Source organism: Micrasema longulum, unplaced genomic scaffold (genome assembly GCF_059751315.1).
Source record: "Micrasema longulum isolate JH-2025_06_02 unplaced genomic scaffold, ASM5975131v1 h1tg003393l, whole genome shotgun sequence".
NCBI lineage: Eukaryota > Metazoa > Arthropoda > Insecta > Trichoptera > Brachycentridae > Micrasema > Micrasema longulum.
Genome location: NW_028280459.1, coordinates 1 through 19,106, shown reverse-complemented (window position 1 = coordinate 19,106; position 19,106 = coordinate 1). Strand labels below are relative to the sequence as shown.

The 19,106-nt window shown below is 32.7% G+C and overlaps 1 protein-coding gene across 4 annotated transcripts in view; it reads left to right on the top strand.

The window, feature by feature from the left end:
* Positions 1-17,010, top strand: part of LOC148270801 (facilitated trehalose transporter Tret1-like) — a 45,495-nt gene extending 28,485 nt beyond the window's left edge. For 2 of the 4 annotated variants that reach the window (XM_088242188.1, XM_088242189.1), the window contains exons 3-8: positions 2,694-2,883; positions 5,093-5,279; positions 5,863-6,254; positions 9,706-9,817; positions 11,396-11,601; positions 14,390-17,010. In XM_088242188.1, coding sequence (XP_088098314.1) covers positions 2,860-2,883; positions 5,093-5,279; positions 5,863-6,254; positions 9,706-9,817; positions 11,396-11,601; positions 14,390-14,479 — 1,011 coding nt within the window. In that variant the 5' untranslated portion in view covers positions 2,694-2,859 and the 3' untranslated portion in view covers positions 14,480-17,010. Of the gene's footprint in view, positions 1-2,680; positions 2,884-5,092; positions 5,280-5,862; positions 6,255-9,705; positions 9,818-11,395; positions 11,602-14,389 lie in introns of all 4 variants that reach the window. The other 2 variants (XM_088242186.1, XM_088242187.1) reach the window with 1 other exon arrangement.
* Positions 17,011-19,106: the final 2,096 nt, after the last annotated feature.

Here is a 19,106-nt window from a genome sequence, read left to right as displayed (position 1 = left end):
TTCAACATCGATTTTTAAGAAAGATAGGCTGGAGGTTGGGCTTATCCAGAGACTAATATACGTATAATGAGTTAGAAACTAGCTTAAATATTATATTCTCTTCAAGACCGTCGAAATAAATCCGACCTTCTTGTCCTATGTAAAGTTGTCAACTCACTCTTTGATGCGCCTGAACTACTGAACTCAATAAAATTAAATATCTCAACTAGAAACCTCCGACAAAACTTACTCTTTCATACCGATAACCATAAAACTAATTATGGTTTTCATTCCCCTATGCCAAGAATTCTTAGGTCTACCAACAAACATACCAGTCTTAATTTCTTTGAAAACAAGTTGTCTTCTTTCAAACGATCACTGAATCAAATTCAATTATAAACACGTCTCTCCCGCTTCCACTCCCACCAAGTCTACCATATGGTGTAGTGGTCAAGACGCTTGACTCACGCACGGAAGGTTCCGGGTTCGATTCCCGGTGAGAACACAAAAATTTAAAATGTGATTTTTATCAAGCCTGGGTGCTCTGTGATGTAATTCACCACTGTAATTAGGCCTCCTGGCCTGTTGTGGTGCAAAAAAAATGTAAATATATATATATATATATATACTATTATGTCTTTCTACTTTCCTTTATAATAATTTTCTATGCATAAATATGTCCCTAAAAACGCCTATTGGGCATATATATAAATAAATCAATTGTTATACTTACAAGCTTTCGTCTCCCATAAAAATGAGAATTATGGATTATATCAAGCAAGCTATTGAATTGTTAATTATCTTTCAAACCTAAACTCATTATGTTTTCTTTTTTTTTGTCGCTTTTATGGCTTTTATGAAAGAAACAAATTTACGTGTATATTATAGGCTACATTTGTAAATCAGATATATTATGATTTTTTTCAAAAATAAAAGAATTTCTTTCACCTTGCAAAATTATTCTGATTACTTAAAACGAAAGCGCATAATGACCACGTAGCAAAAAGATATTGAATGAAATAAAAGTCTTCGTGCACATGTTTAAAATCCTTAATACAGGCTTATATATATTTACAGGCAAACATAAATAATGCATTTTATTTTTCGACTTTTATAATAAATGTTACAAATGCATTATCGTGTAAAAAAATATTTAAACGTGAATGTTTGTTAATAAAAAATAAAAATAATAAAAAGAACACGCTGTACATTTAAAAACAATGGTTTTAATTAAATTTTTTAAAGAAAAATAAATATTTGCGTTCTTATGACTTACCCAAATATTTCATTTTGAGGGTCATTTTCAGCGAATTGCAAATAACTCACTATTAGAAAATGGGAATCAATTTAAGGTAGAGTGACATTTCGAACCACACTAGATACTAGCCACAGGACCACAACCCGATTCAATTGGCATTATTCTGCATTTTTAACAACATATTTTTTTTTCAATTGAAACAAAACAAACAAAGAAACCATCACGCCGTTTCTCCGTAGGGGTAGGCATAGAGGACAGAACGCCATATCACTCTATCTTTGCATACAGACCTCGCTTCCTCTACATTCATACATCTTCACATGCACGCACGCCGATTATTCCTACTTTTGACATGTCCATCTTCAAGTATTTGTTGGGCAAACAACTTGATGACTTCAATTGAAACGAATTCAAATAATTTATCTGTATCGTATTATTATCCTTGGGACGGAACGCATTGACCAATTTTGGAGCTATGAAAAATGAGTGTCTTTGCGCAAGTCTTGTTATTACTACAATATTTAATTTCTAGTACACTATTCATTATCTAGCTGAATCTTTTAGGTTTTTTAAAGAATAAATTATATTGGCTCATAAAAACATATTTGAGACACTATTGGTTTCTCTTAGCTCCAAAAGTTCGCTCGAAGAGATCGCTCTCTTACCGCGTATTTAGTAAATACATGAATAAGCGTTAAAAATGCGTTTTCTACACGCGCGTTCAGAATACCACCTTGGAATAATTGGTTGCAGGGAAGAGTACTTATATTTCTTGAAATTGTAAAATAGGTATTGAAATGTTATTTTTTTTCACCTTTGTTATCATTTGAATGTAAAATCAAAGCATAGTGAAATTTTATTTCCAGCAACCCACCTTTTACATGTAAACCCCAAGAGTAATTATACGCTACAGGCCTATTTTGATTGAATTTCATTGAAGTAGAATAACTTTTCCTGTTTTCATTTATATATTAAATGGCAGCCAAACGCACTAATCCATGCACCATAAGTCTTACTAATTTCTACTCGATTTCCTGTAAGCATGTTTACCTTAGAGAACAAGAAGGAACATCATTAAACTGTGTGAATTTGGACAATGCGAATGAAATAAGCTATTTCAATTTCATTTTTACTTAGGATAAACGTCAACCTGTGCCAATCAATTATTTAATCAAATTTACACTGTATTTAATAGTATACATGCTTCCACTTTCCATTATGTTGGATCCCAACTCAATACAGGGTTTTTGGCCTTGTAGAGTTTAAGATACGTTATTATATATTTTTTTGTTATATTTATGTATGTGTATAAATTAATAAAAATAAAATAAATAAATACCGACAACTGTAAATTCAACAAACAGCCCTCTTTTGCAGCCTTAATCTAATCGATTCGATATAATTTCTATAATCTTATTTCTATAATACAATTTCTATAATCAGGTCCTCTGTACAGCGGTGCAGCTGCCGACATATTCGGCAGGAGACTGACCATCCTGTCCAGCGGTATTCCCCTCATAGTGGGCTGGGTGCTTGTCGCCACGGCAAAGCGGGTCGGCCAGATATACGCGGCCAGGATTATCTGGGGACTCGCCGTGGGACAACTCTTCACGTGTGTTCCCATGTATGTCGGAGAAATAGCCGAGGTATTTGAAAATAGTTTAAATCACGAATAAAATCAATTTCATTTTATTTAAAAATGAACATCTTCCCAATTTTTTACTACAAACAATCTCGCCGAATCCGGATCTGCAGAATAATGGCTAAAACATTTACGCCCTTATGTTCTACAGATTTTTTTAAAATATTTTAAGAGCTATGAAAATACGATGTAAAAAATAAATGTTCTTTGTGAACATTCAAATACAAACTATTTTTACGTGTTAATATGTTTATGCACTAATCGAAAAACATGTTTCAAGGCATACGTAATAGGAAGAAAATTGTCAATACAATCCAGTTTATAGTTTAAAAAATGCCAAAATAAAAATGCGCAGTAATTTGAACAAAATTAAACTCTCCCCTCTGAAGTTTCTGTCGGTAAAAGGACGTAAAAATTAAAAACTGTGCGATCGGTAAGCAAAGCTCTGACGACAGTGTTCTGGGATGCAGAAGGTGTGATTATGGTTGATTTTTTGGAGCAGGGATGCACAATAAATTCTGTCCAATACGTCAGAACCTTTAAAAAGCTTTAAGCTAGCTCTTCAGCGAGTTCGCCTAGCAAAAGTTATGGCAGAGTTCTTCTTTTGCATGACAATGCAAGACCACACCGTGGCGCCATCAAATTTCCATCTGTTCGGGCGGTTAAAGAAAGCTCATCGTGGGATTTGTACATCATATGTAATTGCATTGACCCTAGTGTGTAACTAACAAAAAAAAAATCAAAGTTAAATTAACATTGTAGTGATACATAATAATAACAATCATGAAAATACTTACTGATCTTCAACACAAAGACAACTATAACAAATTCAAATGTTTTGGTCAAGCGTATTTTAAGTACTAAAATTAAAAGTCTTTTAAAATTAATTAATTAAAATCTACAGGCCACTTCGACTGTCCATTAGGTAAATAAGTGACGAAACCATGGCCCCGATTACAATGGAAGTTAATAGTTATCTTCGACTGTCCATAAAGTAAAATAAAAATTAATGTAAAAAATTATTTATATTTTTCCAAAATTTTTAATATCCTTAATTTGTAATATGTAATTGAACATGTTTCGGAAAAAAAATATTTGCACATTCTTTTCTTCACACAGAAAACTTAATTTTACTTTGTAGATAAAATTAAAGATAATTATTAATTTCCCATTGTATCGGAGCCCATGTTCATAGATTAAGTCATTTAGCCAAATCAACTTTGATATATCTAGTCGATTGTATTTTTTTAAATTTAAATTAATTTTGTCGGCCTCGTGGTGTAATGCAAGAGGTCTCGGGTTCGATACCCTACATGGTTGATATGAAATATTTATTTAAAAGGGTGTTTTTACACTAGAATATTTCATAGTCCCTGGACTGGTACCTGAAGCGTAAGACCGATCATCTTACCTTCATGTAACAAAAATGATCAAGATACGCTGCGGTTGGTGTACCAATGCAATGCCCTATGCATCATTAGGTGCGGAAAGGGAATGATGATGATGATGAAATTAATTTAAAGGAAAACATAAATTGATTCTTCATTGTTTTCATTTAACATTGATATTTTTAGCACTTTTTACTAAATCCTTTTTATGTGAATTCTTTCTGTTCTCTGATTTTTTTAAAAATATGTCATTTAAATTACTTTTTAAATATAAGTTTTATTACAACAGAGATGAAGAACATTTTAGAGAACGTAATATAGAAGTCTGGGCATCTACAGGGCTTATGACCTGTCATTGGCTGGTTTAAGTGGCCACTTTACACGCTGTGTAACATTCACCATTCTGCCCATATTTTAACATCTATATTCCTTCAATTCTTCCATCTGTTGATGTTTGTGAAGTTAAAGAGCTGAAACCTTTATTTAGGCGGGTGAGATTTATCTAATTTAATAATCTCACCTACATACCAGGCAACGCCTGAAAAATTTTTTTTTTTCAATTTCTATACTTCTTCGTGGACCAGGTGAAACCAGCCATTGAAAGGTCATAAGCCCTGTAGATGCCTAGACTTCTATATTACTTTCTCTAAAATGTTCTTCATCTCAGTCCTTGTCTACAAAAATTCGGACAAACTCAAAATATTGTTGATATACTTTTAACATTAAATGCCGTCTTCCTACGGTGTTTTTTCTTTCATAGGTTTAGGTTAAATTTAGCAAAATATCAGCAGCATCGAATGATTGAAACATAGTTTTTCCTTCCAGGATGATGTTCGCGGTGCCTTGGGATCCTTTGTCCAGATGTTCATAGTATTTGGGTTCCTGATGGCCTACGCCGTAGGTCCCTACGTGTCCTACCTCACCCTCAGTATAGTGTCAATAGTGCCAGCAGTGATATTTATGGTGGTGTTCTTCTTTATGCCAGACAGTCCCATCTACCTCATCAAAAAAGGTAATCCTCGTTTATTTAGTGCAGTAAAGTAGTGACACTCGCTACTCAATAGATTTCGCTACTATGTCAGTCACGTGACGTGAGAGAGGGCGGAGTCACGTGGAACGTGGCGTCCGGTAGGAGGCCGAAAGCACATCACTAAATAATATCTGCTGATTTTTTCGTTTTTTTTCCTAAATCTTATTACATTAATTTCGTGACATAATTAGAATATTATAAGGTTTACGAGTTACAAGTTTACTTCACTTTTACTTTCCATTGCGTTTCTTATAATTTTATTGCTACTTTGTATGTATTATTTAACTTCGTACAACTGTTCGTTTCATTAAATAAATAAAACTAAATAATAAAATAAAATAAAAACCTTACTTTTCCTCTCCAAGTGATAAAATGCTTCACGCGCAGAGGTTTCGGGTTCTGAAAAAATACAGTCATAATTATATATTTGTTATGCCTGGATATTCTGTGCTGCATTATTGAACTTCTGTCTTGTCCTATTATGGTGCTAAAAAAATGTATCTCAAAATGGCCGAAAACGAATTTTCTGCCGTTAAAATTGTGTTCAACGTTTTTGAAATTTCAGGTCGTAAAGAAGATGCTACTATCGCCCTTCAGAAACTACGAGGCAAATCTAGAAACGGGGTGCAGCAGGAACTCGACAACCTTCAATCTAATCAGGACGACAACACCCAGAAGGCCTCCTTCAGCGACCTGTGGACATCCAAAGGCAACTTCAAAGCTCTGTACCTAGCCTGCGGCCTTGTGGCATTCCAGCAACTGTCTGGAATCAACGTGGTCCTCTTCTATATGGAGAATATCTTCGATAAAGCCGGGTCCACTTTGGAACCTGCTATTTCTACTATCATCATTGGAACTGTCCAGGTGCTAGCCAGTTCTGTCACCCCTTTCGTGGTAGACAGACTTGGAAGGAAACTACTTCTTAATGTATCGGCTATTGGAATGACGCTTGCCTTGGTAATTGTGTGATTTGTTAACATCGTAATTGTATATTTGTCTTTTATAGCCGAACAACCTACGTTTAATGCCACCAACTACGCTTTACTTCTCTTTTCTTGATTTTATTTTGCTTGTCAATTAAGGAATCTTTGCGTTGACGTAATTTGGTTCAGTTAGCAGCCGGTCATTAGTTACTGGCTTACCGGTTAAAAAAATGGTTCACTTCCATCTATACGTAAGTCATATAAATAAATATATACCTAGGATTTATCATGGACTGACAATTAAAATAGAAGAAACACGTAGACGGCAGGCGCGTGCGGTGACTTTTATCAGTAAGGGTGCTGACAAAAAACCATCATGTTCCTTATTTTAGTAGGTTTATTCAGAATTATTTAATACGCTATATAAGTTGTCCATTGGAGTAATAATAATTAATAGTTGAAAATCAATAAATTGACGTAGCACAGGCGCGTCTAGAGGTGAAGCTGTGATTTTTTTTATTTTCTTATTCTTTTTCCACTCCTAAGTGGAGCACGTGAACATCACCAGACGCTTCCGGGAGACCTTATCGTTAGCCAGCACTCTCGCCTCCTCCAACGTCAATTCCTCGCCCCTTAGTTCCGCCGAACAAAGCTGAAAGATCGCCATCGATGGTCTTCCAGGACGGTTCTCGTAGGTGTAAAAAGGAGATAAACAATATAAACATCAACACATCTAAAACAAGACCCGAGACAATCGTTTTTAAATTTGGGCTAAGTGTCAATAATGCGCTACTTTAAACTTTATAATAGTCTCTAAAGAGAAATCTAAAACCTTATGAACCTAAAGCGCGTGCGCGAAAATTTAAACAATTGCTATGGGAACTAGACGCAACTAGACAAGCAGCATCTCGCGTATACAACAAATACTATCAAGAACAAGATACCTAGATATTCATTACGTACGTTGGTATAGGAAATAGATATTGTTTGAATCGCGTGCACCCGAACGTTCTCAGTGCGAATTTTAGGAATACATATTTGAAGGTTTTATTTCGTATTTATAATGTTTTTTTTTTGTAAAATTCCTATCATTTTAAATATGCAAGGGATGCGTGCGTCCACAGTATCTATGGACGAAACGCGCCTGGTAGACGGACAAACCAAAGTAATGGCATTATTTTATGACCTCTTCTACAAAATTAAAGACCTTATTTCAAAAAAGAAAAATGCCAAGTTGTACAAAGCCTACGTGAAAAGCAAATTTAACTACATGGTTATCATTATTATAATTATAAATCACTTTATATACGCATGCATTTTACATACTTTTATGGGAGTCATAGTCCATTGATCGATGATATACACACGTGCTAAATGATTTCACTAAAAATATAGAGCAACGCTTCCAAAAAGAAACTCAGCGTTTTCTATTGAATCCAATACATTATAATCTGCGCGTAACAATTTAAAATGCGCGTCTTTAAACATACTTTTTTGTCTCATACTTAGTTTCAATAATAAAGTCTTATTTTATATATTATTTAATTTTAAATTTTATCTAATTCTTAATATTTTAAATATATTTATATTTTCGACACTTGACACTTGTGCAATATTTACACACATGTCCACCCTCATTCCAATATAACACCCACCCTCTCACTGACTTACACTCACACAAACACACTAATATGTATTGTACGTGTATTTAATGTATTTCTGTGGATATCTGTCATTGGTTTTATTCTCTGTATATTTTATTTGTTGTATTCTTGTTATATGTATTACTGTTGATATCCCCAATAAATAAAAAAAAAAAATAAAATAAAAAAAAAAAAATCTGCAAGACTAACATCATCATCATCATTCCCTTTCCGCACCTAATGGTGCATAGCGAACTGCATTGGTACACCAATCTTAGCGTATCTTGATAATTTTTGCTACATGAAGGTGAGGTGATCAGTCTTACGCTTCAGGTTCCAGTCTAGGGACTATGAAATATTTTAGTGTAAAAACACCCTTTTAAATAATATTTCATATGAACCATGTCGGGAATCGAACCCGAGACCTCGTGGTAGGCAAATGCGCTGACCATTACATCACGAGGCCGACACGAAGACTAACAGTATTGCACATAAAAAGCATAGAAATAACGAATGGAATAATCCAGTCCAAAAAAAAGTCAGGCTCTTGTGTTTGGCAAGTTTACAAAATAATATAAAAACAGAAACAATAAAGCATAACAAATAAAACTAATAAGTAGATAATAAGTAAATAAGAATCGGAAAAATGTTACACTTTTGAAAAAAAATCATAAACACAGGCATTCATGTACATTTACATAATATGCGTATATATCTACTAATAATAGATACTCCACTCTGATGCTGCAAAAAAATAAAAAAATAAATATAACCTTCGGTCAAAGAGGATTGGCCCACTACTCGGTTAAAGTGTACAATCTACTTCCATTATCCATAAGGACATCTCACAATATGAAATTGCTATTAAGAAATGCATAGTGGAGGTGGGTTGCGCACGGATCGATGAGTGGATCAAGCCAAATAGGTAAAATGTGTGTATTATTATTATGGATAACTTATATAGCGTCATTTTCGTAACAAAATACCTCAAGGGCTTAAGGGTCCAAGAAATTTGTTCTATTGGTCTATATAAATTGGTCATATTTTTTATGATTATTTTAGTTTTTTATTGTTTATTATGTTACTGATAATTAGGTTAATTGGATTAATTACGTTTTTTTATTGTAGCTAATCTTCGGCATGTTTCACATTTTGTAAAGTGTTTCCCTCGGCACGGGAGACCCCAGTGGGGGAACATTATTCTGTATAAAAAAAAGAATACAAACAATGTAAAAGTATAAATAAATACAATACATTACATACGTTACATATATATTTACATTGGTACATTTTACTATAAAAATACAGTTAACGTTAACTGCGGAAGGAAGCTTTTGTTTAATTATATCTTAAACTTTTCGTAATTTATTTCTTGCCGTAGGCTTTGTGGTAAATTATCATAAAAGCTTCCTTTCTATCTACGTATAGTGATGTTTGGCCGTCGTAGTTTTTACTCGCCGTAGAGCGAGGCATCCTTTTTTTAATCTTCCCGTAATACGGTCCGATGGGAGGCTCTCCTTATGCACCTGGAGCATACAACACTTTCCGTAAATATCATCCACTCGTAAAACCTTAAACTCTCTGAAAAGTTCGGTAGCTGAGAAGAAGAATTGTTTACATAGTATTATTTTATTGATCCATTTTTGTACAACATTTGGGGGTCTAAATGAGCGTTGAAAGCCCCTCCCCATCCAACTATTGCATATCGAATAATTGACTGTACTAGAGCATAATCAACTGTCCTCATATTAAAGCAATTTTGATTTGGCTCTTATTCATAATGATAAATTACTTATCTCCTGACTTTCTTCATTTTATAATAGCTTGCGTTTTTCATCACAGGGTCTCCTGGGGTTGTTCTTCATCCTGGATAACTACGATAGTCCCGCCGTGGAGTACATCACCTGGCTGCCCATCGCCGCCCTGGTCCTCTTCATGTGCGTTTACTGCATCGGTAAGTTGCTGCATATTTATATAATATGTAATGATTTATTTTTATACATTTATTTTTTCTTTCTCTTCTCAATTCTTTTTTATTTTTGCTCCTTCCTTTGTGTAAAATGCATTTCTGTCTTCATATTTAAAAATGCACTTCTGTTTTTTCCACTTTTATACTAATATGTAAAGATGATATTTTTGATATTTTTCTTTTTCTTCTAAAAATCATTTATATATTTTTTTCTACTTCTTCGTAAAATACATGTCTGTCTTTATTTATACAAATATATGTATGTAAAAACATGTAAAAGCCTAACAGGTGTTTGAATGAATAAATATTTCAATTGAACTAACTAAAATTCTAGACATACATGTTATAAAAAAATACATGAAAGAGACTTGTCGAAGTAAAAGTCGAAGGAGAATCCTGCTCCGGAAAACCCATCCGGGTACATGAAACAGATCAACATCCTGAGCGATGTTGTTCAGCATAGCTGTAGCCCTTCCAACAGGCATAACCATAAGCAGGTTGGTCATGTTTATTGGAATATGAAAATTATCAGGAACATACAAACCAATGCTCATCATAATCTCAGGATTGTCGACCATACCGCGCAACAATCGATAAAAATGTGTTGTCAAATACACATTCCTTCTAGTTTCTAAACTGTTGTAGCCAAGCAACCGACCTCATACAGCTTTTTTAATAAGCCATTACGGTCGACTGTACCAAAGGCTTTGGCAAAGTCATTACATGACTACTAATATTAGAACAAGGGTCTCCTGGGACGGTATTCTGAACCGCTCTCGCGGCCGTAGAAAAAACTATATTTCAAAGTATGTAATGAAATGTAAGAGAAAAGGGGGTTAGTACCTATTTTTATTAATTAATTCATTTTTATGATAATTTGATTGTAATTTTAAGCATTCAAACTGTTAATTTTATATAATACGTATTTTATTAGTGTTTACATGTAATTGATCATAAATAACTGGCGTATTTTTTATTTGAATATTTCTGGATAGGTATATTATTTTTCATTGTTTGTAAACCAAATAAATAAATAATAAGAACAACAAGAGTTTTGTTCAAGGGTTTTCAATACACTGTTTTTAAATAAAAAGGAATTTTAGCTCTACGGGAAATTGGATTCAATAAATGTTTTCTTGCGCGCGGTAAAAATTAAGGCGTTCAATTGTACGGCAAAGTTTCTTGAAAATGAACGAAAAGAGTAATACATTTTTTAAAAATAAAAACGAACTACTTCGAACGACGTCACTAGTTCATATGAATCAACCAATGATAAAAGAGATATGGAAGATTTCCGGTTTGCTTGCCGCCAATGAACCAATGGGCAGAACTGACATAAAATAAGGGGAAGAGAACCTCTGACGTCACAGGCGGCGTTATTTCAGAAATACAACATTTAAAAAAATCTTAGCGCTGATAGTGCGATGTATAATTTATTTTTTTAAATTGGCTAAGTTTTTTAAAAAACATAAGTCTCATTGTAATCCCGTATGATAAATATTTATTCGATTGAAAAAGCTGTTAAAATTGTATTGTATTTGAAAAATTAACTATATTTTACAGGGTTCGGTCCCTTACCGTGGGCCGTGATAGGAGAGCTGCTGGACCCGAGCATCAAGTCTCTGGTGTCCACCATCGCCACCACCTTCTGCTGGGTCATCGGCTTCCTCATCACCAAGTACTTCGGGGCCATTGGGGAGGCCCTCGGGATGCACTTCGCCTTCTGGATCTTCGGCATCTTTACCATCATCGCCTTCTTCTTTGTCCAGGTGAGACGAGGGGTTTACGAAATTTGGCACGCTCTTTTTTAAAAGTGACTATTTCCGAATTGGAAGTCTTTCAGGAATGAAGCCTTCGATTGTAAACTGTTTGAAGTAAAACAATTACTAGTATTTTCAGTATAATTTATATTATAGCGTTAACTTTGTGGTCGAACATTTTTTAAAGTGTTGTAAAATCATCGCTGATCAGCGATGATGGTGGGTGTGAAGATGAAATACGGCGACGTATTGGTATTGCTAAAGGTCGGCTGGTGAAGATTTGGAAGATTCGCAGTATAACCATTAACACCAAAAAGAGACTGGTGAAGGCCTTGGTTTTCTCAGTGTTCATGTACGGTGTGGAGTGTTGGACACCGAGGGAATCTGAAAATAAAAAATCGGAGCTTTCGAAATTTTATTTTTATTTTATTTTATTTGGGATTTTTACAGCTATTACATAAACAAAATAATTAGAAAAATCTTAACAATACTAAAGCCAATTAAAAAAATCCACTGTAAATATAATGACACATAATATATAAGAAAAGAAGTTTAGTAATTGTATTTGTGTGACGTTTGTATTCATGTGTATGTGAGTGTGTGTATGCGTGAATGAATGAGGGAGAGGATGTGCGTGTGGGAATGAATGAGGGAGAGGGTGCGTAAGTATGAAAAAAATAATTGTTTAAAACTTTTAAATTGTATTAAAAATGGTACAATAAAGAGCTTAGTAAAAAGCTAGAAACCTTTTTGTTAAAATTCAAATGACGAAATGATATAAATTGTATTTTTTTTTTAAGTATGTTAAATTTCAAAACCGTATTCGAAATGTGGTTATGTCGGTGACTGCTGATTCCGCGGCTGACCAGACGTACGAATGCATCTATACTCCAGGAACTGGACACGGGAGAAATACTAACATCCATGTGCGAGAAAAGAATCCTGAGTTCTTTGGATATATTTCCAGAGGGAACACTGATAGTTTGGAGAAAACTATTCTCCTGGGAAGTATCGAAAGACAAGGTCGCGTGGACGTCAACAGACAAGATGGATGGCCTAGTTACTGAATTATCAGAATCATCACTGACGAATGCCTATAGAAGAGCACAAGACCGTTCCAGATGGAAGGAGACTGTCCACAGACGAGCCATGCCTGGATTCAAGCGTAATCACCATCCTCAGACATGAGGCATGGATTGAAGAGAGATTAAATCATCATCATTCCATGTCCGCTCCTTAGTTGGTGTACTGGCAAAAAGCTTTAACTCTCAAATACCTGTTTTAAGAAAACAAGCATTTAAGTTTTGTTCCAATTTTACTCTTTTATATCTTATTTAAATAAAGTAGGATGTTAAGTGCTCATTTAAGAACAAGTTTTTATTTTTTTTGTTTCTTATTTTTTTTATTAAGTTATTCAAAGCTTTTAGCCCGAATAAAATACCGATTGTATGACTTAACCTTAAATTTATTTTTAAAACTAGAAATGTATGATTTGTTATATGACTTCGTGTTTAGCGAGTGTTAGCGAAAAGGCGGACTGTAAATAAAAAACGAAATTTATTCATAAAATAAAATAAATAAAACAACTTTGTTTTTAACCGCTAATTTTTATTTTTCACCGACCGGTTTCAAAGCAAACAAGCTTCTTTGTCAAGGTTTACGTAACTTAAACCATAGTTACGTAAACCTTGACAAAGAAGCTTGTTTGCTTTGAAACCGGTCGGTGAAAAATAAAAATTAGTGGTTAAAAACAAAGTTGTTTTATTTATTTTATTATAATGAATAACCACAAAGTTAGTGCTTCAAATATAAACTTTATATTAGAAATTCATTCAGTTTTGTGATTGGGAAATATTTGAGAAAGGATAGGAACATGGAATTGATACCACCTTTAATATGATCTGAAAGTTCTTCAATTTCTGGCACTGGATGACAAAATAAACTATAAAATATAACAATGTTTTCCACGACGCGCGACGATTCCAACCACTTTTTTATTAGATTTTATGTGAAGTCAAAAATGTTGTTTGGTTTTTGTTCTAAATCCGAATCTTCTAATTTTGAATATCTTCTATCTTGATGTTAGGTAGGTACCATAAGGATGGGTCAAAGGAAGGATGGGAACGAAAGGTAATCGGCCAGGAATAGTATCGATAGATGCTGTTATTTACTTAACAGCCAGTTTGTAGAGCGTTAAATCTTTACAAAACTGCATCATGAGTCAAATCCGCATATTATCAAGTTAACGTTTTTTGCCAGTATACCCACGATATGATATCCACAAACTTGACCATTTTAACGGTAGGTCATAGAGACGCGAAATTTGTTTACGTCATTCTAGATGCTATTTAGATAGATAGATACGAAAGTGTCGTTATTTACGAAGCGATTAGCCTCGTAATACTTCCGTATTACCTTCTCAAAAAAAAAATCCATCTCTGTTCGAATTTGCAATGCATATTAATAATACGATTTCTTCATTTTACTTACAACAGAGACGGAAAACAATTTTGAGAACGAAACATGGAAGTCTAGGCTTTACAGGGCTTTTCACGTGTCATCGACTGGTTCAAATGACCACTTTATACACCGTGAAAAATTATAATTCTACATATGTTTAAACATTCACATTTCCCACATCCATGTAGTCCTGTTGATACCTAGACTTCCAATTTCCTATCTGTTGCAACAAATTTCAATCTTGAAGACGTAGGGAGGGAAATCCAGCCTGGTCTACAAGCATTTGAATATACTCAAAATATTTTTTCTTTATTTTTAATTAAATATTTTCTTTCAGTTCCTACTCCCGGAGACGAAGGGGCGGAGTCTACAAGAGATTCAAGATATTCTCAATAACAGAAAATCAACTAAAGCTGAAAAGTCGTAATCACTTTAGCAGTGAGTACTGGTTTTCATTGCTACTGAAAAAGCGGCGTAAATACGTCACTGCATTTGGCATCAACTTCGTAACACTTCCAAACTCACCCAAAATGTATTTTCAAAAATAAAGTCAAAACTTTTGTAATTTTACAAACTCAATTAGCAAAACGAAAGGTAAAAACTCATTTGCCAAAAAATCGTCAACAAATAAATCTAATAACTTATGAACAAAATAAAATGTGAAAACTCGTTTACAAAATAAAAATTTAGACTCATTAGCCGAAAAATGTAAAAACTCGGCCAAAGAAAATGTAACTGATCAACAAAAAAATATAAAAGCGCATTTACCAAAAAATGTAAAAACTCGTTAACGAAAGAGAAATGTATAACTCATTAGCCAAAAAATGTAAAAAAGAAAACGGTAAACTCATCTTCCAAAAAATGTAAAACTCATTAGCCAAAAAATGTAAAAAATCATTAAAAAAAGAAAATGTAAAACTCATCTTCCAAAAAAAGCTAAACTCATTAGTGGAAAAATGTTAAAACTCAGCCAAAGAAAATGTAACTAATTAACAAAAAAATGTAAAAGCGTATTAGCCAAAAAATGTGAAAACTCGTTAACGAAAGAAAAATGTAAACTCAGTAGCCAAAAAATCATTATTAAAAGAAAACGTAAAACTCATCATCTAAAAAATGTAAAACTCATTAGTCAAAAAATGTAAAAACTCACTAACAAACGAAAATGTTAAACTTATTAGCCAAAAAATATAAAAACTCCTTAGCAAAATAAACCGTAAAAACTCATTAACTAAAGAAAATGTGAAATTCATTAGCCGACAAATTCAAAAACTCAGCCAAAGAATACGTAATTAACAAAAAAATGTAAAAACCCAAAAGCCAAAAAAATTTTTACCATAAGAACATGTGATAACTCAATACCCCAAAAATGCAAAAATTTCATAAAAAAAAAATGATTTGACTTTTTAAGTTAAATGTAGTATACGTTTTTTATTATTCAAACATTAAAATATCTTATTATTTTTTTTAATTAACTACTTTCTTGTATGTCACGTTTCCATTTAAATTTGAAAATATTGCAAGTAATTATTTCAAAACATGTTCCGACATTTCACCATGGCACCTTATTTTGTGTTTTTTTTTATCAAAATAAAATTTTATAAGTATTTGGTACACATAATTCAAATGACTAAAAAATGCGTAAAATGCATCTTTGAATAGGCGTTTATAACGTTATCAATAATTTAAAATTAAAATGTGCATATTTGTAAGTTTTATAGAAAATTTATACTAAAAATGATTTATTAATACTAAAAATGTGCTTTAACTACTCTTACACTATTTCATACTATTTTTACACAAAAAAAAACATTTAGATAATGAGTATAATTTTTATTTGTATAGAAATATTTCATAGTGCCTTCCTGGATTGGTACCTGAAGCGTAAGACTTATCGCCTTGCCTTCATGTAAGAAAAAAATATTTACTACGGTTAGTTTACCGGAGCAGTGCCCTATGCGCTATACATCAAAGCGAAATTATGTTACTGATAAACTGGTTTTGTTATTTCAAATGCCACGATAACGTTTCAAATAACTGCTTTATGACGTCACTTTTCCTATTTCTATAAAAATCAGTAAAAACTTGATTTATTTGTGCTTTATAAATTTAGATACGTAATATTTGAAGAATATGATTAATCCGTCTGTGTAAAATAGTAAAGGAATCATTCAGAATAATTAGATCGATATTTAATTTCAATTCAGAACAATTATTTCTATATTTAATTCCTATTCAGACCAATTAAATCGATATTTTATTCCAAATCAGAACAATTAAATCGAAATATAATTCCTATTCGGATCAATTGAATCATACTGAATTCCAAATCGGAACAGTTAAATCAATATTTAATCAATTTAAATTCAGAATTATTTAAATATCAAATTTAAATTCGTAACAATGAAATCGATTTATTATTTTATTTCAGAACAATTATGTTGATACTAAATTCCAATTCAGAACAACAAAATCGGTATTTAATAAATTCCGATTTAGTTCTTTATTATTGTATCTAAATAATTTTATCGCGAACCTAAAAACGTGTTCCTAATCTATTTAGGAAACTTACATCGACATTTCGTGAATTCAGTGTTGGATTCAAAGCGTCCCTTATAGAACTTTCATGCGGCCATTCGTAAAAAAAAATTAGGTATAATAAATTTATTAATATGTAACTTTTATTTAAAATGTAATAAATTATATCTGACATTAACATATTATTTTCCTGAGATGAAGACAGTTTTCTATAACATTTATTTTTTATTTAAAACATGTATCAATAATGCAATTATATTAATCAATAAAAAAAAATCATTATAAAGATATTCTAGTAAATTAATTTTTAATGATAATAGGACAAACATATATTTTATTTATTTATTTTAGGCTAAGGTTATTTATTTCTAAGCTAATTTAATTATTAATGTATATTATAAATAAACAAAATATTTTAATATCTCCGTTTTGTTTTCATTTAACTAAATTTATTTAAAATATATACGGCCTTAGCCAATTAAAACAGTTACATATATGAAGAAACATGTGTACAAGAAACTGAACAAAAATAACATTAAACTATGTGGCAAAGACAAACAAGGGCAATCAAATAATGGAATACAATATATTAAAAAACACAATCAACATATAAGACTTCGAGCTAAACCATGCCAATCCATCTTCATTCCACACTGTTTTAGTGGCTAAGAGATCTACTAAAAGCAGGAAGATCTATTCGAAAGAATTCTAGGCTGTGTGAAATATTGACTCTTACACATATAGACATAAACACAAAAGTTGCTCTTAGAATATTTAATAAATAGCAAATTTTGACTTCTGGTGACATGGTTGGTAAATGAAAAGAAATTGATTTCAACAGAGACGGGACATCACTTATGGCATTAAGTATTTTGAAAATGCATATAGGGTCCATCTCCGTCCTACGTTTCTCCAATAAAGACAGATTAAGAGATTGATCTATTTCAAAATGGGAATAATTACCTTTTTGCAATCCGAACAACCATGCCACTTTTCTTAGAAAACGGTGTTGGACAGACTAGATATGGTCAATATGAGTCCTGTAGAATGGAGATCAAATTGGAAAAGCTTATTTTAGACGGGATCGAACTTGTGAGCAGTAAAGAGTTTTTATGTTTGAAGTTTGTCGTCATTCCATTGATAAAACCAAAAAGTTTAAGAGATTTGTTTACAATATTATCAATGTGTTCACGATAGGAGAGTTCATTGTCTAAATAAATGCCAAGATCCTTTATTGAACAAACCGTTGAAAGGGAAGTATTTTTTATTTTGGTGTTAATTTGTACTGGTTTTTTTGTGTCGCGGGAAAGAGATTATCTTACCTTTGTCAATGTTAAGTTGAATTCATTTGATGTCTCACCATTTATTGAAACAGACAATACCCTGTTGAAAAAGAACTTCTATCTATGTCTTCTTGCTCATACTGATCATCGTGGTTTCGGATGTGACAGGGTTTACTGAACACCCTGTATATTAATTCAAAACTCTGAAGTCATTTTTTGTACATTGTAAATGGGGGCTAAATTTCTAAACGTTTGTGTGCTCTGTAACTGCAAGACGTGTTACAATCTAGCTCCTATAAAATTAACAAACTAAGGAACTAGGATCCCAACCGCCTATGCGCTCCGTAGCTGGGAGACGAGTTGCGATGTCTATTGTACAGCGCCCTTGAGGTGGATTTTCACAAAAATGGCGCTATATAAATTATCCTAAGTAAATTAAATAAATGAACAAACGTTTTACTTCTTACCAAATAACGAGTAGCTGCCTAAAAATACATTACATGTGTTCAGTGTTTCTTTGTCGAGGCTACAATTTATCAGAAAAGACACGAGAGTTTATGGTAGGAATCAGAATGACGTATTATCTTAATTATTATTTTTTTTGCATATATTTTTTCTGACAACTTTTTATGGATTATATTTTAAATTGTCAATATTAATCTTTTCGTAATTAATAACCAAAATAAAGATTTAAAAAACAGTCCATTATTAAACACTATAGTTTTTTATTTTGAATAATATATATTAGCGTTCATTTGATTTATTAGAATATTTCAATTTTGGTAGCCATTTCAAAACCAAGTTGGGGTAGAGTGGGGTGCGAACCTCGGACCTTTGTTTCGTGGATCCACAACACTGGCCACGGGACCTGGGCCGCGATTACAATGCAAAGTTAGCAGTGTTATCTTCCACTGTCTATTTAGTAAAATCGACATTTATGTACACAAATGTGTATTTGTTTCATTGAGGTAACTAGAAAAAATATAAGCGTTCGAAATATGTTCCCTCAACCTGCGGCCAATTGATATATGCTTAATAGAACGGACTTTAGTCTGTTGCGAGCGTTCACCGGCTATTTTTCTCCTCGCAATTACTATAATGTAAACTAAGATACTGCACAAATCGATCTGGAAAAGCAATGGTATAACCTTTCACCGGCAAGTAACGTTCTTATCTTAATCAATATAACAACAATATTTTGAATTTATCTACAAAAATTTGGACAAACTCCAAAAC